Below are 15,901 nucleotides of genomic sequence, written 5' to 3'. Positions count from 1 at the left end.
TCTTTTTTTTTTTTTTGGTCTTTTTGAAACTGGGCTTCCCTGTAGCCCCACCTGGCCTCTGCCTCCCAAGTGCTGGGACCACAGGCATGCACCACCATGCCTGGCTCTATATATTATTTTTTTAAATATTTTATTTTTATATGTATGCGTGTATTGTCTGCATGTAGGTAAGGGCACCTGTGTCATGCAATGCCCGAGGAGGACAGAAGAGGCTGTTGGACCCCCTGGAACTGGAGTTATGGAGAGTTGTTAGCTGCCATGTGGGTGCTGGGATTTGAACCCCGGTCTTCTGCAAGAACAGCCAGTGTTCTTGACTGCTGAGCCATCTCTCCAGCCCCTGTAAGTCGAATATAATTTTTCCAAGTTGCAAGAGAAACCGTATCTTGAGGGAAACCTCCCAGAGGTAATGCTGTCATATTTGTCCTCCAAGGATACTGATGGCTAATCTTGTCAGCTTGATCTGGGGTCAGCTAAGACATATACCTCTGGCCAGGCTTGTGTGGGTAGTTCCTGGACAGGTAATTGAAAGGTGTGTGTGGGGGGGACCCTGCCCTAGAGAACAGCACCTTCTAGTGGTGGCCTAGATAGAGGCCTGTGGGAAAAGCTGCTGCTTTGGCCTGAGGGCCTTACCCTTGCTGGTGAGTGCATCTAAGCCCAGCTGTTCCATCCCCTGCTGACATCAGAACCCAGCTCCTTCAGCCTTCCACAAGGGAGTGCAGAAGTGCAGCTCTCCAGGAGCCCTCCCAGCCTTCACCAGATTGGGTCTCAAGCATCTGGCCCCATAAAATGAGCAGCTACTGGGTTCTCAGCCCTCCCAGCAGGCAGACCGGCTTTGGCATACCACCCAGACCACATCTAACAAACCAGTGTAGTAAGTCCCTTTGGTTCCGTCCTGTTGGGGAAACCTAACGCATGTGCACACACCTTCTGTAAACAAGTGTACAAAGCTGGAGGCTGAGCGGTCCTGAAGGCTCTTAACTGGGAGAAAATAAAAGGCTGTCTAGACTTGATTATTTTACTACCATTTGTTTCCAGTGCAACTCAGGGGGGTCATTTGGAAATGGAGCTAGAAATTTACAGGCCATGTTGGGTTATAAATCCTTTATGCACAGTTTTCATATAGTTTTCTAGATATCTGGACTCAGCCAAAAGTTTAAGGCCCCAGGGGACATTCAGAAAATGTCTGCTGAATAACCAAACACTTAGCAGACCACGGAACCTGATTTTTAAAAACCAGCATATTGCCTAAGGCAAGTAATAATAATTCTCACAGACACACACACGTTTTCAAATTTGCTTTTGATAACTTGAAGTCTTTGTATGATTACATTTAAGTAATTTGGAAATAAAAACTTCAAGACCATTTAATAGATAAGAAAACTGCAATATAAGGTTAATTTTAACTTTTTAAAGGTAAATTATTTTACTGTGCTAAATTAAGTTTTCAAATCTCAAAGTAAAGATAAACTTGGTCACCAATTAATAGAAAAGTACCCTTTTATTGAGAGGTATGACAAGTGTAAGTACAGTGTTCAGTTGTTAAGAGCACGCAGTTGTATTCCAGAGTGCAGTTTATTAGGGCAAAAGAGAAACACTCCAAGTCAGCTTCTGTTACAGAAAGGACGTTTGAACAATGACAGAAACACTAAGGCTAAGAACTATTAGACCTTTTCCTCCATCTGTGTAGGAATAACCAAAGTACATTTTTCTTTGTCACAAAGACAAGGCTGATTTTGGAAGGGGGTGAGGGAACCCTTTAGGACAGGGCTCCCAGAAGCCAGATGGCTGGCATGTATAAAACAGCGCCTGGTCAAGGTTCCAATTAAGGAGTATACAGTGCTGCCAAGCAGTTCAAACTGCACTGCACTCATCTGAAACTGAAAACAACCCCAGCCCCTTCATCCCTCTAAGGACTACGAGGTTATCACATCTTCTCAGGTCCAATAATGTTTTCTGAAAAGAAGATTGTTGAAAAGCGATGTCTGTAACAGTGTGAAGAAGATTTTGCTAAAATTCATGTCTACAAAGGAGTTAAATGATACCAATGCTCTTGCTCTAAAGCGGAGAAACATCTACCACGGTAACTCATAGGGGTTGGCCAAACATAGGCACGAGTCCTATAGGGCACCTCACACACGCCAGTTCTCAAAGTGTATGTATTTGACATTCCAAGGGAGGGCAGGGTTTTTTGAAGAACATCAGACACGAGGCCAGGTCTCTTACTATCCTGTGAACTACTGAGGTAGGTGCCTCCATCTACTTCGTCTTCATAGATAACATCTTGTCAGATGCCAAGTACCGAACAGGATGGTAATCCACAAGCCATCTGAACCACCGCACTACGTATCGATTCGAATTCTCCCTGCATCAAGAAATTTAACTAAAGTAACAAACACTGTAATATGTTTTACAGAAATGTTTTGCAAATAAATACAAATTTCAATGATGATTTTATGCAGTAAAAAGCTTTGAGACTGGTAACAATCAACAGTGCACTCACTAGTGGTAAAAGACAGAACTGCAGCCAATGAAAAGGCGCTCCTGCGTCCAACATGAAAGCTGCCGTCTGGGCCAAGGGAGGAAACCACCATTGCTTCCACTGTCTCAAAATTGCCAACGGAGGAAAAACAGACACCAGTTCTTCCCCAGTTCCATGTCTCTAAGAACCCAGGGCTAGTTTAGTTATAATAAAAATAATTCTGCGTGTGAAAGTAATTCCTCCACTAACCCAAGTGGAACAATCCCAGGAAGTAGGTGTCATGCATACTGAATTTCATGTTACAATAAAGCTGGAAATAAGGGGAAACTCCAGATTAAAATAAACAGCCCTTAAAACAGTCACAAAATCAACCTTTAACATGTTACATGCCTTAAATAAACGTTACCAAAAGTTACCTCGTGAAAAACAAAGTAGGAAACCTCTGCCAAAGTTCATAAAGATACAAAATAAAGACTATGTCATGGCATGGCCAATTCATTTGGTTTGCATCATTTAGGATCTCAACCAACTATACCAGCCACCTCTGTAGCAGACTTCACGGTCAGGAACACCTCTCGCTCCTAGTTTGTGATGGACTGGGCGCAGAGCCCCAGGCCACACTCCCAGGAGGTCTGAGTACTGCCAGTGTGGCAGACTGAGGAAGCACCTGTCAGCTATGATTCTAGTTCAGATTTTCATCTGGCTTCAAAACACTAATATTCAAAAGAACCACAAAAGTTGTTATATCCCTATGTTTACCCGCCCCCCCCCCCCCCCAAAAGCGATTCACACATGAATACTGGACTTTCCTTGAGCTAATAAATGGAGACGACATAACCCAATCCAATTCAGGCGTCATTTTTAGAGACCAGAACAAATGGACACGTCCTGGCCGTCACAGTGGACATTTTTAAATGCAGACGCCTATGGGTGTTCCTGAATCTTCTAAAAAACAACAGAAGATGACAGACCACGGTTCTCGAAGGGTGGCTGTGCTTCGCACAGTATGGAAAGACACTGAAAACAGTGCTCAGTGCTTCACTGACATCCTGACAAGCTTCCTCCCTTCGGGTGCGTGTGGATTCTCACATCGCCTGATCCCGTCTGCGGTCGTTGCTTCTTTGATAACTGTTGGTACTTTGGAGGCTATGCATTTTAAACTTCAGGAAAGAACTTTACAAGCTATTTTGTGTAATTTAACTTTGTGCTGAATATTCTTCAAAGGATTTTATAAATAATACAATATTTTAAAGGAGTCTTCAGATTCATCTGCTGTTATACCATGTTGTTGCTTTCTCCAACCTTATCTACAAACTGTAAGGAGAAGAAAAACATAATTAAAGAAAGCCTACAAACATTGAATAGCACCGTACCAACCTTTTCAATGCTGGGTTGAAGCTACCTAGCTTTACAGGAGGAGCGGTGGGAACATAGGCATGACTGACGGTGACTGACCCACAGCACTCACCACCATCTTCGCACACACATGGATTTAAAACTGACTTTTCTAAAAGTCCTTTCCGCATGACATGTTATACACATGAATTTAAGGGTGCAATATGGAAGTGCAACACAATGAATACAAAATGCAGAAAATGAAGTTAAGACCGCTAGCTTAACAAAAATAAAATGAAATGTTGAAATGTCGGCCATTCATGCATTAATGAACCCAATAAGATATTTCCACTGACCATTACTGTGGATCTCTTCTGGGCCTATGTGGTCTTTGAACAAACAGATTTAACTCCATTAAGTTCAATAGTTAACAACAGCTATTGACTACAAGCACTTTAAACGTGTATTCTGGACTTGAGCGTGGCAACACTAGGAACAGTGTTGTGAACGTGAATTCGTAACTGCTGACCTGGCTCTCCACACACACCACTGTAATGCTTGTTTACTCTGCTCACACCACTCAAATCAAAAGCAGTTTGTCCTTCTTCAGCATCCCAGACGGTGAGGGACTGAAGCAGGGCGTCCACCACCAGTGCTGATGCTGGCAGCACAGTGCGGCCTGATGCTCGCCACTGCCCACATCCTCTCATCTCACTCGTCACACCTCTCAGTAAGCAGTTATCACACTGAAGCAGCAACGTCAGGAAACCCGAGCTACTGTCTGGGTGTCCACTCATGAAGATACTGCTCAGTTCTTACAGTGAGGATACAGCTCATTGTTACAACAAAGCTTAGTGCACTTAAGAGCCATTCTAAATATAAACTATATCACTACTACATGAGTCTGGACATAAGTACAATTGAAATTGGGCTCTGCCCTCTAAGCCTCCACATCCCCACCTTGTAAATCACCATGAACAGGTGACTCGTGCAGTAAAACTGAAAGGTGCTTTGAAAAGTATTCAAGGACTCACTAGAATATTCATGTAAAATTCTGTGGTTAAGAAGGGTATGATAGTCTTTCTCCAAAGACAACTGCAAATTATCTAGGCAGTGTTTGGTGGGCTGTCCTGCCTCTAAAATTAACCCGGGAATGGAACAGGATTAGCTTAGAGTGTACTGTTTTTCTTTCAGCTCTGAGAATTCAGTCAGTGCTATGGACCGTCTAAGAACAAACATGGAACTAAGAAAAAGATGAAAAGAATATCATGCATGATATTCTGACTTGGGAGGAGGAAGGCTAAAAGAGGCTCTCAGAGATGTCTGGAGACTGGGTTCTCTGGCATAATGAGGTGCCATCCTTCATTCATGTAGGAAGACTGTCTGGAGTCTCTAAGACCCAGGTGTGACGCTGGGTACTAGGGAGGGAGAATGGCTAAAAGCCAACCTGTGGCTGCCCTCAAGGACTGCTGTCTCATGTCTAGAAGCCTCTTTCTTGATAATTAAAATAGGCAAATTCTATGATACAGTGTGCATAAGGATGGTAGAGGCCATCCCGAGCCAGCCAGAGGGAGTCAGAAAAGCTTTTTTGGAGGGAGGTGACAAAGCACGTGAATCCTGAGAGGCCTTCAAGACTCTACCAAGAGGCAGCATGGCCTCCAGGCCAGCAGCACGGTGTCAGCAGCAGAGAGCACCCTGAACGAGAGCAACAGCGTCACTTGCTGGCTTGTAAATGGATGCCGCTAACCTCCATCAGATCTGTGCCTTCATTTTACCAAGATGGGCTCCAAGGCCCATCCTGGAGACACAGATCGAATGAGATTGTTCTAACTCCAGACAGGGCTGAGAATGGGTCTTCACACCCACCTCTCAGTGCAGTGCTGCCTGCCACTGTCTAACCCAATCTACTCTGCTTGGTGACACTGCAGAAGAAAACATCTGCAAGTAATAACATTCTTTTTATATTACCACTGCTAAAATCAAGTTTACAGGAAAGCTAACTGAAAGGTATCTTGATATTTTTATGAGAGAAAAGTAGCTCAGCATTATCAGTCAGAGCGACAGGGAAAACCAGCAACAATACTGGGAATAGATACATTCAAACACAGCTCCAGGTTTCACAGGTGCGATGGTTAGCCTGGCTTCATGGCCACCATGACCCATGTGATGTACTGTTTATATTGCAATGACTCATTAATCAATCACATCAATGATTCAAATTCCATAAGTAAAAAGCATTAAAATCTATTCATCTTGGTGGTTTAAAAAACATATTGCTAACTGCATGAATACTTACGGATCTGATTCCAGGTAGATTTAAAAGCGACCCGAGGACAGGCACTCTTCTAATGAAGCCAACAACCACTGGAAAGAAGCCCCTGGGAGGTGAGAGAAGGGCATTAAAACTTCAGTGTTTTCTGCTGCTGAGAGAAACTGCCAGCCAAGAACAATGAAAGGCCCAGAGTCAGCTACAGCAGGTGGATTCACAGTGTTTTATTACTGGCAGAAGTATGCTCTGGGTGTAAGGAGGCCAGCTGTGCCTGGCGATCTGATGAGTTATCTCTATCCACTGCTAAAGATTTCCTCAGCTGTGGGGCACTGGGGTGGGCTAATCCAAACAGATGAGCTGCTGACATCAAGTGTCTAGAACCATGAAAATCACAGCTGTCATTCTCAGATCACACTGAGCAACTAACACGAACAGAACACGTGCCAGGCAGGAATCCTCACGGAGTGTCACTTTTTCTGGCATAAACAGAAACCCACAGAAGTGATAAAGCCTCTAATTGGTTTAGCTGTGGATTAGTTAGGCCACTTCTCTAGTAGGAAGAGAGGGAAAGAGCTTAAGAATGCATGAGAAATATATATATTTTTTTTCTGGTCCCTAAAATGAGGCACACAGAGATGAAAGTGCTCCAGGGGAGAGAATTCAGGACCAGAGCAGTAAGAGGCAATTATGATCTGTTGGAGCAAACTAAGTTTAAGAGCTAAGCAGAAGCATTTTAAATGTGAGAAATAGCTCTTATGCTGATGATGTATGTAAGTCTCAAATATATTCAGGATTGCTTTACTAAGGGCGCTTTAAAGGTATTTTTTAAATATAAAAATATGACTTGAAATGCTACTACTGAGGGTTATATTTGGAAAAAGACTACCAAAGACCCTTGGCACTATACCTCAAACCAAGAATTCCTCAGAATATAACAACACAATAGCAATAACTATTTACCAGATGTCTCTTTAAATCATGAAGCCAAAGTATTATTCCAGTTTTACCAATAAAACAGGATATTGCCTTCCTTACAAGGATCGGCATTGGCTTTTAACCTACATGAACAGAATCCCTTCACAATGAGGCCACCGCCCTCCCTCGGGCCTTCACGTGCTCAAGTTTGCTATAGGACACAACTGCCCTCCCTACCCCAGCTTCCTTAGCCCTGAGATCCTCACTCCCAGCTCTTCTGACCCCTTTCCTCTTTCTTCAGTGTTTCCTTCTCTTCCTTCATCTCTCCAATGTCAAGTTCCCAAGATTCCAATCTCATGACCTTATACTCCGACTGTCAGCCGGTTCTTAACTGGTTTCTCTGCCATCATTCTTTTCGATATGAAGTTTTTTTGAAAACAGATTTTATTACATTTCTGGGTGCATGTGTATGCTTGAGTACCAGAACATGTGTGTGGAGGGCAGAGGACAACTGGCAGGAGTCAGTTTTCTCCTTCCATCACATGGGTCCTAGGGACCGAACTCAGGTACCCAGGCTTAGTGGCATGACCTGTCATGGATCCTTGCTAGGCATTTACCTGACACTAAGATGCTATCTGGATGAACTGTTTTTAGCTTACAAACCTGTGCCTGCCCTCTGCCCCAGACACTGCTCCTCAGCCTAAACCTGATGAGAGAATCAGCAGCCCACTGAAGGGGTCTGTGGCTGGCCACCCCCTCTCCTATGGCTGTGCCATGCCTTCCACAGAGCCCAGGTCCCTATTCTGAGATGCTCCATGGTCCAGAACAAGCTACAGGTTTTCATGTCTGCCCTTTCTGTCAATCACCTAGTCTTCTCACTGCCTTAGAGGATGCAGTCTACCCTCCTTCAGGGGCCGACTTAGCACTTCTTGCCTGTCTTGGCTGAGTTCCTTCCTTCCTTATGCTCCTAAAATGTTGTGTGTGTCTCTCTATAACAACACTAGCATGTTCCTGGGACCTAACAATCCATTTTCTATATTAGCACTGACAAATCCTCTAAAGCAGGCTTGGCATTTAATTCATTTTTATGTCTTTCATGAGTGATACAGTGCTCAGCAGGTTGAAGAAAAAGGATTTTAAATTTCTCTAATAAAACAAATGTTACTTAAAAGTATTTTCTCACAAGTATACTACTGTGTACTGGCTAAGTAGCATTTGCAAAGCATTAACTGATCAAAATTTTCCAGTGCATTTGTAACTAATTTCTTAACATGTACATGCACTAAATTGCCACTAAGAGGCAGCAACTATTAAGTATTAAATGCTAGATCCATCCATCCATCCACTCACCCATCCATCCACACACCCACCCATCCTCGCATGCATCCGTCTAATGAAAATACCAAACACGGTACCTTAAAAATGGTAATAATGAATTTTGTAGCATCGAAAATCTTTTACAAAATAGTTTGTGCCCTTACTTAGGCTGTCATTTACACTGAGTAGATATTTTTATAGTTGATTTCAATCTAAGCAACAGTCCATTAAAGGAAGCCACCACCTCCCACTACTGTAACTACACGGGTTTCTCATTATCATCTCATACTGCTTTACTACAAGAAAATAAAATGATTGCCTCACCTGAATAAGAGAAAGAATCCATAAATTTCGAAGATCATGCCTATCAAAGGCCAACCAATAAGGACCACAAACACGCCACCCAGGAAAAACCCCGTGGCTTTCATTTTGTGTTTTTGGAAGAAGAATCTGAATGTTCTTTCTAAGCCAATTACAAAAGCCAAGCCAGCCACAAACAAAACCTAGGAGAGAGAAAACCCGACACAGAAAAAGGAGTTAAAACACACCACATACATTTGAAGAGCAGGGTAAAAACCAAACATAGTAAGGCTGTGCATTTGTTTGGCTTTTAATGTGGGCAGCTGTCCAGAGTAATCTGCAATGCACACTCCAAGAAGTAGAACCAGAGAGTGGGGTGTGCCTGTTAAAGTGATGCCCGTCCTCCAATGGCTTCCTTCCTCTTCTATCTTGGTAAATGGAGAGAGGAAGAGATGTCACACAGGGTCTGTGTTTGCAGCACTCTCCACAGCTTGGCTGGAGAAACGGAAATGGCTTGGTTATGCTGATGAACAAGCTGGCAAGGCCTAGACAGCTATGTGTGCTGAAACGGTGCCACCCAAAGGGATTCCTTAATCCTGCACCAGCCACATGGGCCATGGGGTTGCTATAGATGGGAGAGCTGTGTGATGGCCAAGCTGACAGGAGAACATCAGTGCAAAGCCAGGAAGATGAGTCCAGGTCCAACGCCAGATTATCTGGTGGCAGCAGAGGTAATAACACACACAGGGATTAAGACCTGATCCACCATGAGTTTTACCTGCATTTCATCTGGCAATACTTTCCCATTAGCTCTATTTGGTGAAAAGTATTTTATACAAACATGTTAGTCAAGCCTATCTGCTCAACGCTGTATCTGACAGTAATGTTGTTTGTAGCATAACTGATCAAAACATCAACTCTGCTATTCTTTATCTTTTCCTTTTCCAATAAAAACCTGGTAGGACAGAGTAGAAGAGCATCTCAATACAGTCAGTGATTTTAGTCCTGCCACAGAAGGGTGATGACTGACTTCCAGAACTCTTGTTCAACCCCCACAAAAGACAGGGTAGTATACATTCTAAGCAAACAGCATATGTCCTGTGTGCCTGGAAGTCAGAGGACGCTGTGCAGGAATCAGTCCTCTCCTTGGACCACGTGCGTTCCAGGGACTGAACTCAGGTTTTCAGCCTTGGCACCAAATACCTTTACCTGCAGAGCCACCTCAGTGGCACTGGATATAGTTTTTAAAGGCTTAAAAGGTCATTAAAAATCTATTTTATGTAGTTCAATCACATGTACAGTCACGGTCAAAACATTTTTATAAATTTACCAAGACAAGGGGCTAGTAAGTATTTTTTTTTTTTTTTTTTAGGTATCATCTCACCCTATAGCCTAGGCTAGCTTTAAACTTGTGGCAATTCTCCTGTCTCAGCCTTCCAAGTGTTGGGATTACCACATGAGCCACCATGCCTGGCAAAGTCAACTATTTCTGAACTCTTATTCAGAGGGAACATTCATTTAATCAACTGTAAATCTCACAATACTTGTCAGACTAGTTATGGAACTAGAGAACCTCATCAGATTTATCTTTTATTTAAACAGAAAGCTGATGGGATTCCCTGCAGACAGAACTGTGGTTTCTAAATTTGACAAGTAACAATTCACTAGTAGATAACATTTCCTTATGAATTAAGAAAACACACACACACACACACACACACACAGACAGAGATATGGAGAAACTTACATTTCCAATAGCCAGTAGCGCTTTGTCAAAAAAGAGGATCATTCCGAAGAACAGGAAAAACACTCCAAATCCTGTTAATCCCATTCCGATTTCTACAACATAAGTTACATAGTTAAGGTCAGGGAACTCAAGTCACGTTACCATCTCTACAGATAGAGTACAAAGTTCTTCAGGCTTTCTTTGGGCAGCCCAAGGAAACAGATATGGCACTGTAGGTCAGTTTCCAAATGTTGAGATTCCCAACAAATAAAAGGAAAACCAGCTAATCACCTCAGTAGAATGTAAACTATGAATGGAAAAACCTTGCTTCTTAACAGGAGACTTTCTCATATGAGCACTCACAAAAGGCAGAGAAATCTGGACTCTAAACCTTCAGGTGTCTACAACTTTCTCTCTGGAGAACCTTTCTCTGGAGTTAACTCCCACTGTGAAGTCCCTGGAGATACTATGGGACCAGCACTGCTCCCTGCTCAAGACGGTGCCATGACCTGTTTGAGAATGACAATAACTGCTGTTTCAAAAGTTAATTTTCAGAATTTTTAGCTCCCCCTCCCTGTCTCTTTTTGAGTGAAGGTCTGTGTTGTCCAGGCTGGGCCTGAAGTGCTGGGAGGATGTGATCCTCCACCCTCAACCCCTAGATGGCTGGACTACAAGCACATGCTGCCACGCCTGCCTACCTTTACCTTCCTGGCGGTCATGTTCCATTACTTCCACTAACACCGTGGCCCGCTAACACCTACAAACTCTGCACTGTGGCCCTGTGTGCATGTGTAAGATCTAAAGACATCGCCCCAAAGTTCCACAGGACACTGGCTGACCCAGCCCAGTCCAGGTTCTTGCTTCTTTTAGAGATAAAGAACTGTCAATCAACTACTAGAGACCCAGAGATATTCTAGGTACTGAATACAGAGTGGCACATGCAGTGCCTACTCCGCATATTAAATTGCTTTATTGACATTAAATCCCCCACGTCTTATACTCTGAGTTGTGTTAACTTTCTAAGGTGACAGACCCACTCCTGTTAATGTCACAAAGCAAAATTCCCCCAGTCATCTCTGGGTCATCCGGCTCTAGTCTGCAGACTGCCCATTAAGCCATTTCTGATCTGTTTTTTTACTTGGTACTTTTGCTATAGCTTCAGACAGCTAAAAGCCAGGCCAGCTACTCAGGAAAAAAAAACAGAAAATTCTTTCTGAGCCACAGAAAGTGTTCTGATGACTTGAGACCATCAAGTCCATGTTCCCCGCCATGTCTTTGCTCTCGGTACACTCTGGCTACCTTCTGCTTCCAAAGTTAGTCTAAAAAAATTTATGCATCTGTCCATAATCCTATCAGTGTAAGTGTATGCCAGACACAAGCACCAATGAAAACCTGGGGCTAATATTTTCATGCTTAAAAGTCTTAAGAAAATTTACCAAAAGTTACTAAAATGTCAGGCATAATTTCCTAGAGGAAACTATGGGTGAAGAGCAAGTAAAATTCCATTAAGTACTGACTAGGTATGATTTAACCGTGACAGCTGAGTTAATTTGAATAGGACCAATTTCAATCTGTTCACGAATTATTTTAGTGATCACACAAAAAATCCAACGTGTTTGCTCATTAAAAAGGAAATTAAATTGGTAAAGTATTTCCCATGAGGACCAAGTTAACATTCCCAACACCCACATAAATAACTCGGCATAGTGGCTCAAGTCTGAAGTCCTGGGCTGGGGAAGCAGAGACAGGGGGAGCCCTGGGACTTGCTGGCCAGCCAGTCTAGCCAACTGATGAGCTCCAGGTTCAGTGAGAGATGCTATCTAAAGGGGGGGGGGGAAAAAAAAAAGGCAGAGTGACTGAAGAAGACAACTGACATGGACACCCACAGAGCTGTACACACACAAATTAAGTGTTCCCTAAGTTAAAAAGAGAACCCATGGAGATGTTATTACTATGCTCTGTGAATTTACCACAAATTGGGCATTAGGTGTTTACACAGCTTATATAACAGAATATTCCCAATATTACTGAAATGTGGCAGAATGACATCATGTTAGAGATGGAAGAAACTGAAATTCAGAGAGTGGGATTTAAGCTACCAAAGGTCAGATGACCCACTCAGCATCTGAACCTAAAGTCCATGTGCTTAAATGAACCATTACAAAGTATTTCTACCCACAGGTTAAAAAGTTTGGTTAACTGAAACTCAGGGGCACTGGAGCTGAACTTCTGTGGGAAACACATTTCAGTTTAATATTTATTTCAAAACAAGTAGATACCAGAACTATTAAAAAACTGGGTGCAGTGAAAAAGGATACCCGGTTCTGGCCTATCATCTGATGAAGTATTGATACACCTGACTTACAATTCCTTTAACAAAACTATGAGGTGAAAGTAGCAAGGCTCCAGGCTGGACACGGGTGACCAGGGACAGGAGACAGGAAGTACCCACTCCTTGTAGGCTCAGCATGAGCACCTATGTGAGAGGTGGCATGTGGAGTCAGGCTAGAATTCAGGCCCAGTCCGCTCACTCTGCAATCTGCAGCTACAGTGGAAACTGAAGCTTTCCCTCATCCTACTGCCTTATGAAGTGTAGGTCGGAAGGGGACGGCTGCCTGTGACGTCTCTGCCAAACTGGCACAGGCACCGCGCTGCCAGCTATCCCCCAATCTATGGGTCAACAGCCTCGTCGTGCCCTGTCCTTGTCTCCAGGACGTCCTCCATTCCTACGCTTCTCCATTCCTCAGTCCTGTGACTGTCAAAAGGCCTGTGTGGAGCTGCCTTCTTCCCACCGGGACCATGTACGGGGAAAATAAATGTCTGTCTTGTACAGGGTAACACTGTATCTTCACTCATCCTACCTGTAAATGAAAAAATTTTATATATAAGCAATCTAAACGATAAACATTTTTTAAAAAAGCTACTAGAAAGAGATTTTATAAGGAAAGACACGTACAGTCTAATGTCAATCGCTGTCAGCACTTTGGTGATTAAAGACATCTGTCTCCCTTACTATGCATCTTCCTTCCTTTAAAATATGGAGTCACAGAAGTGTTGGACTGGGTATCAACCGCAGTAAGTCAACTGGATGCCACCGTAGCATTTTTCTTCATGGAACAAAAGTCATAGTTCTGATGTAACATGTATGCTGTCCCTGTCTTATCTCTATGAATGTATCTTGGTGTTTCTGGTACTCCTGGAATGCGGAAGAGCTACTACAGACCAGAACTGTCACCCACCCAACTTTGCTCAGTCAGCTGCTTTAGAATTGAAAGCCCGAATCATCCTGGCACCTCTCTGGGATGCTGCTGTTGGTCCAACTCTGCAGTAGGCACAGACACACAGACTTGACCTGAATTTTAAAAGCTTCTGCTTCACTATTCAGTCCTTTCAATCCAGGCTCGCCTAAGCTATATGGAAAGTGAACATCACAGAGTAAAAGTTCATCTTCCCAAGGAATGTAATGAGAAGAGAAAGCTGCTACTTATGCACAGACCAGCTCCTCCCTGGTCTTGGTTTTCAGGATGTAAATCATACTCCTCCCACTAGGTGTTCAACAAGGAGGCGCTCCCTACACAGGGGAATTTGTGTTTTATCAGACTCATATCCTAAGATGTTAAAGTTTATATGAAATCTACTTAGTGAAAAGCTAAGGCTTCTGAGCCAGCAGCCTGGGACCAGGGCTTGTTTCTATCATTTTTTTTTTGTATAAGCGTTTATCAAATTTCTTATGTGCTATAACTTATAAATGGCACATGTTCCTCTCAGCCCTATGAGGCTCATCAAGCACAATCTCACCTCTCTCTCTCTCTCTCTCTCTCTCTCTCTCTCACTCACACACACACACACACACACACAGACACAGAGCACCTGGTAAAATGAAAAGTACACACTTTCACACACAATTGCTAATAATGACAGTGGGGGGTGGAGAAAAAGAACTACACTTTTATTTTTATCTGATTATAACTGAATGAAGCTGATGGACCCAAATGGACAACTTTTAAGGGCTTGAGTAGGTGGCTCTGGGGTCCAGGTCCAGGCCAAACTCAGGGAGAAACCAAGGTGTGTAGAGACCCTAGAAGAGTGGTGTGACATCCAAGTATGCTGTGACTTGAACTCAAGCCTTTAGGCTCCACTTTAAAATATTTTCAGTAACTTGAAATTCTAGGTTAATTGGACGAAGAAACAAGGCAGACAAAGAAAAGGGAGGCAGTATGACGTCATGATCATAAAATTAGCAGAATGTGGATGGATATGTAAATATAAAAATTACTAAGAATGGCAAGAAAGGGTAGAAAAATGGAAATGCTGTATGAAAGAAAAGGCAGCCAGGGCTGGGACAGAGCTCAGCTGTTCAGCAGAGTGCTAGCCTGGTATAATAATCAATACCCTGGGTTTGAGCTCTAGAACCACAGAAATAGAGGCTGTCATGCTAACTTTAGTGATGATAGGCCTCTAGACCCCTGTGGTAGGCAGAGAGGGATATTAAAATAATAAAAGCCACAAAGTACAATAAACAATACTAATGAAAAAAAAAAAAAATCCTGCCACGGTAGAGCCAGGAAATGCCTCAGGTTTGCCATCTCTGAACTTTCAGGGGCGGAGGCAGAGGGATCACCACAATCTGGAAGCCAGCCTAGGCTACACAGCGAGTTCCAGGCCAGCCTAAGCTACAGAATGCAATCCTGACTCCAAACCCAGAAAACAGAACCTCCAAACCCACCAAGAAGAACCCATCCTGTAGGGGCTGGAAAGACGGCTCAACCGTCAAGCACACTGACTGCTCTTTCAGAGGACCCTGGTTCAGTTCCCAGCACCCACATGGCAGCTAAAAACCGTCTGTAACTCCAATTCCAGGGGATCCGAAGGCTTCTTTTGACCTCCGCTGGCATTGCACGACACGGGTTCATTTACATATGCAGGCAAAACACTCGTACACAAAATAAAAGTAATAAATAAAATACTAAGAAAAAGGATCAATCCTGTAATAAAGCTAAAGTGGCTTAAAACAAAAAATCAGTTTGAAACTTAAGCAGGCAGAAACCTGAAGTCCGTGCAAGGGAATTTTGGGGAGGCTGGAGGTAAATCTTCAAAATACCGAGGCACATTTGCAGCCCACAGCTCCGAGCCCCAGTGCACAAGTGCTGGTCCCAGTCCCGCCGCCCGGGAAACTTTGTCGGGCGGTGTCCCGGGTGTCAGCGGGCCGCGGGCGGCGTGGCCCCGAGCCCGGCCCCGCGCGGGGAGCCCGGCCGGCCGGCTGTTCCCGGGCCGCGGTCCCTCCTCCCTCCCACAGGCCGCCGCCACGACACCGCGCTCCGCTCCATTCATTGCCCCGGGAGCGGCGGCCGCGGCCGGAGCAGGACCAGATGGGGACCCCGGGTGGCGCCTACTCTGCGTGTCCGTGAGGGAGATCATGGTGGCGGCGGCGAGGAGCGCGGCGACTCAGGGCCCACGCTGCGAAGCCTCGTCCGGAGAGGAGCCTCCGGGTAGCTGCCCAGGACCGAGCCGCCACGTCTTCCGGAAACACGCAGTCACCACCGCCCGGGCCGCAAGGCCG

At 44.1% G+C, this 15,901-nt stretch overlaps 1 protein-coding gene across 1 annotated transcript; it reads right to left on the bottom strand.

Moving 5' to 3' along the window:
- Positions 1-1,479: 1,479 nt before the first annotated feature.
- Golt1b (golgi transport 1B) lies at positions 1,480-15,892 on the bottom strand. The gene is made up of 5 exons (XM_008851595.3): positions 15,735-15,892; positions 10,363-10,454; positions 8,640-8,818; positions 6,111-6,192; positions 1,480-3,793 (listed from the first exon to the last, which is right to left on the bottom strand). Exons 1-5 carry the CDS (start codon positions 15,757-15,759, stop codon positions 3,755-3,757), a joined length of 417 nt encoding a protein of 138 aa, XP_008849817.1. The 5' UTR covers positions 15,760-15,892; the 3' UTR covers positions 1,480-3,754.
- Positions 15,893-15,901: the final 9 nt, after the last annotated feature.

Source organism: Nannospalax galili, unplaced genomic scaffold, assembly GCF_000622305.1.
Source record: "Nannospalax galili isolate Female #2095 unplaced genomic scaffold, S.galili_v1.0 scaffold1086, whole genome shotgun sequence".
In the NCBI taxonomy this organism is placed as follows: domain Eukaryota; kingdom Metazoa; phylum Chordata; class Mammalia; order Rodentia; family Spalacidae; genus Nannospalax; species Nannospalax galili.
Note: the sequence above shows the minus strand (reverse complement) of the source record. Positions and strands in the feature narration are given on the sequence as shown.

Excerpts from the sequence above, each read along its gene's own strand:
- Golt1b (XM_008851595.3), bottom strand. The coding sequence starts at position 15,759 with ATGATCTCCCTCACGGACACGCAGA. Across the intron at positions 8,819-10,362 it reads CGCTACTGGCTATTGGAAAT|GTTTTGTTTGTGGCTGGCTT; the intron begins GTAAGTTTCTCC and ends TCTCTCTCCTAG. Across the intron at positions 6,193-8,639 it reads GGATTCTTTCTCTTATTCAG|GGGCTTCTTTCCAGTGGTTG; the intron begins GTGAGGCAATCA and ends CTCACCTCCCAG.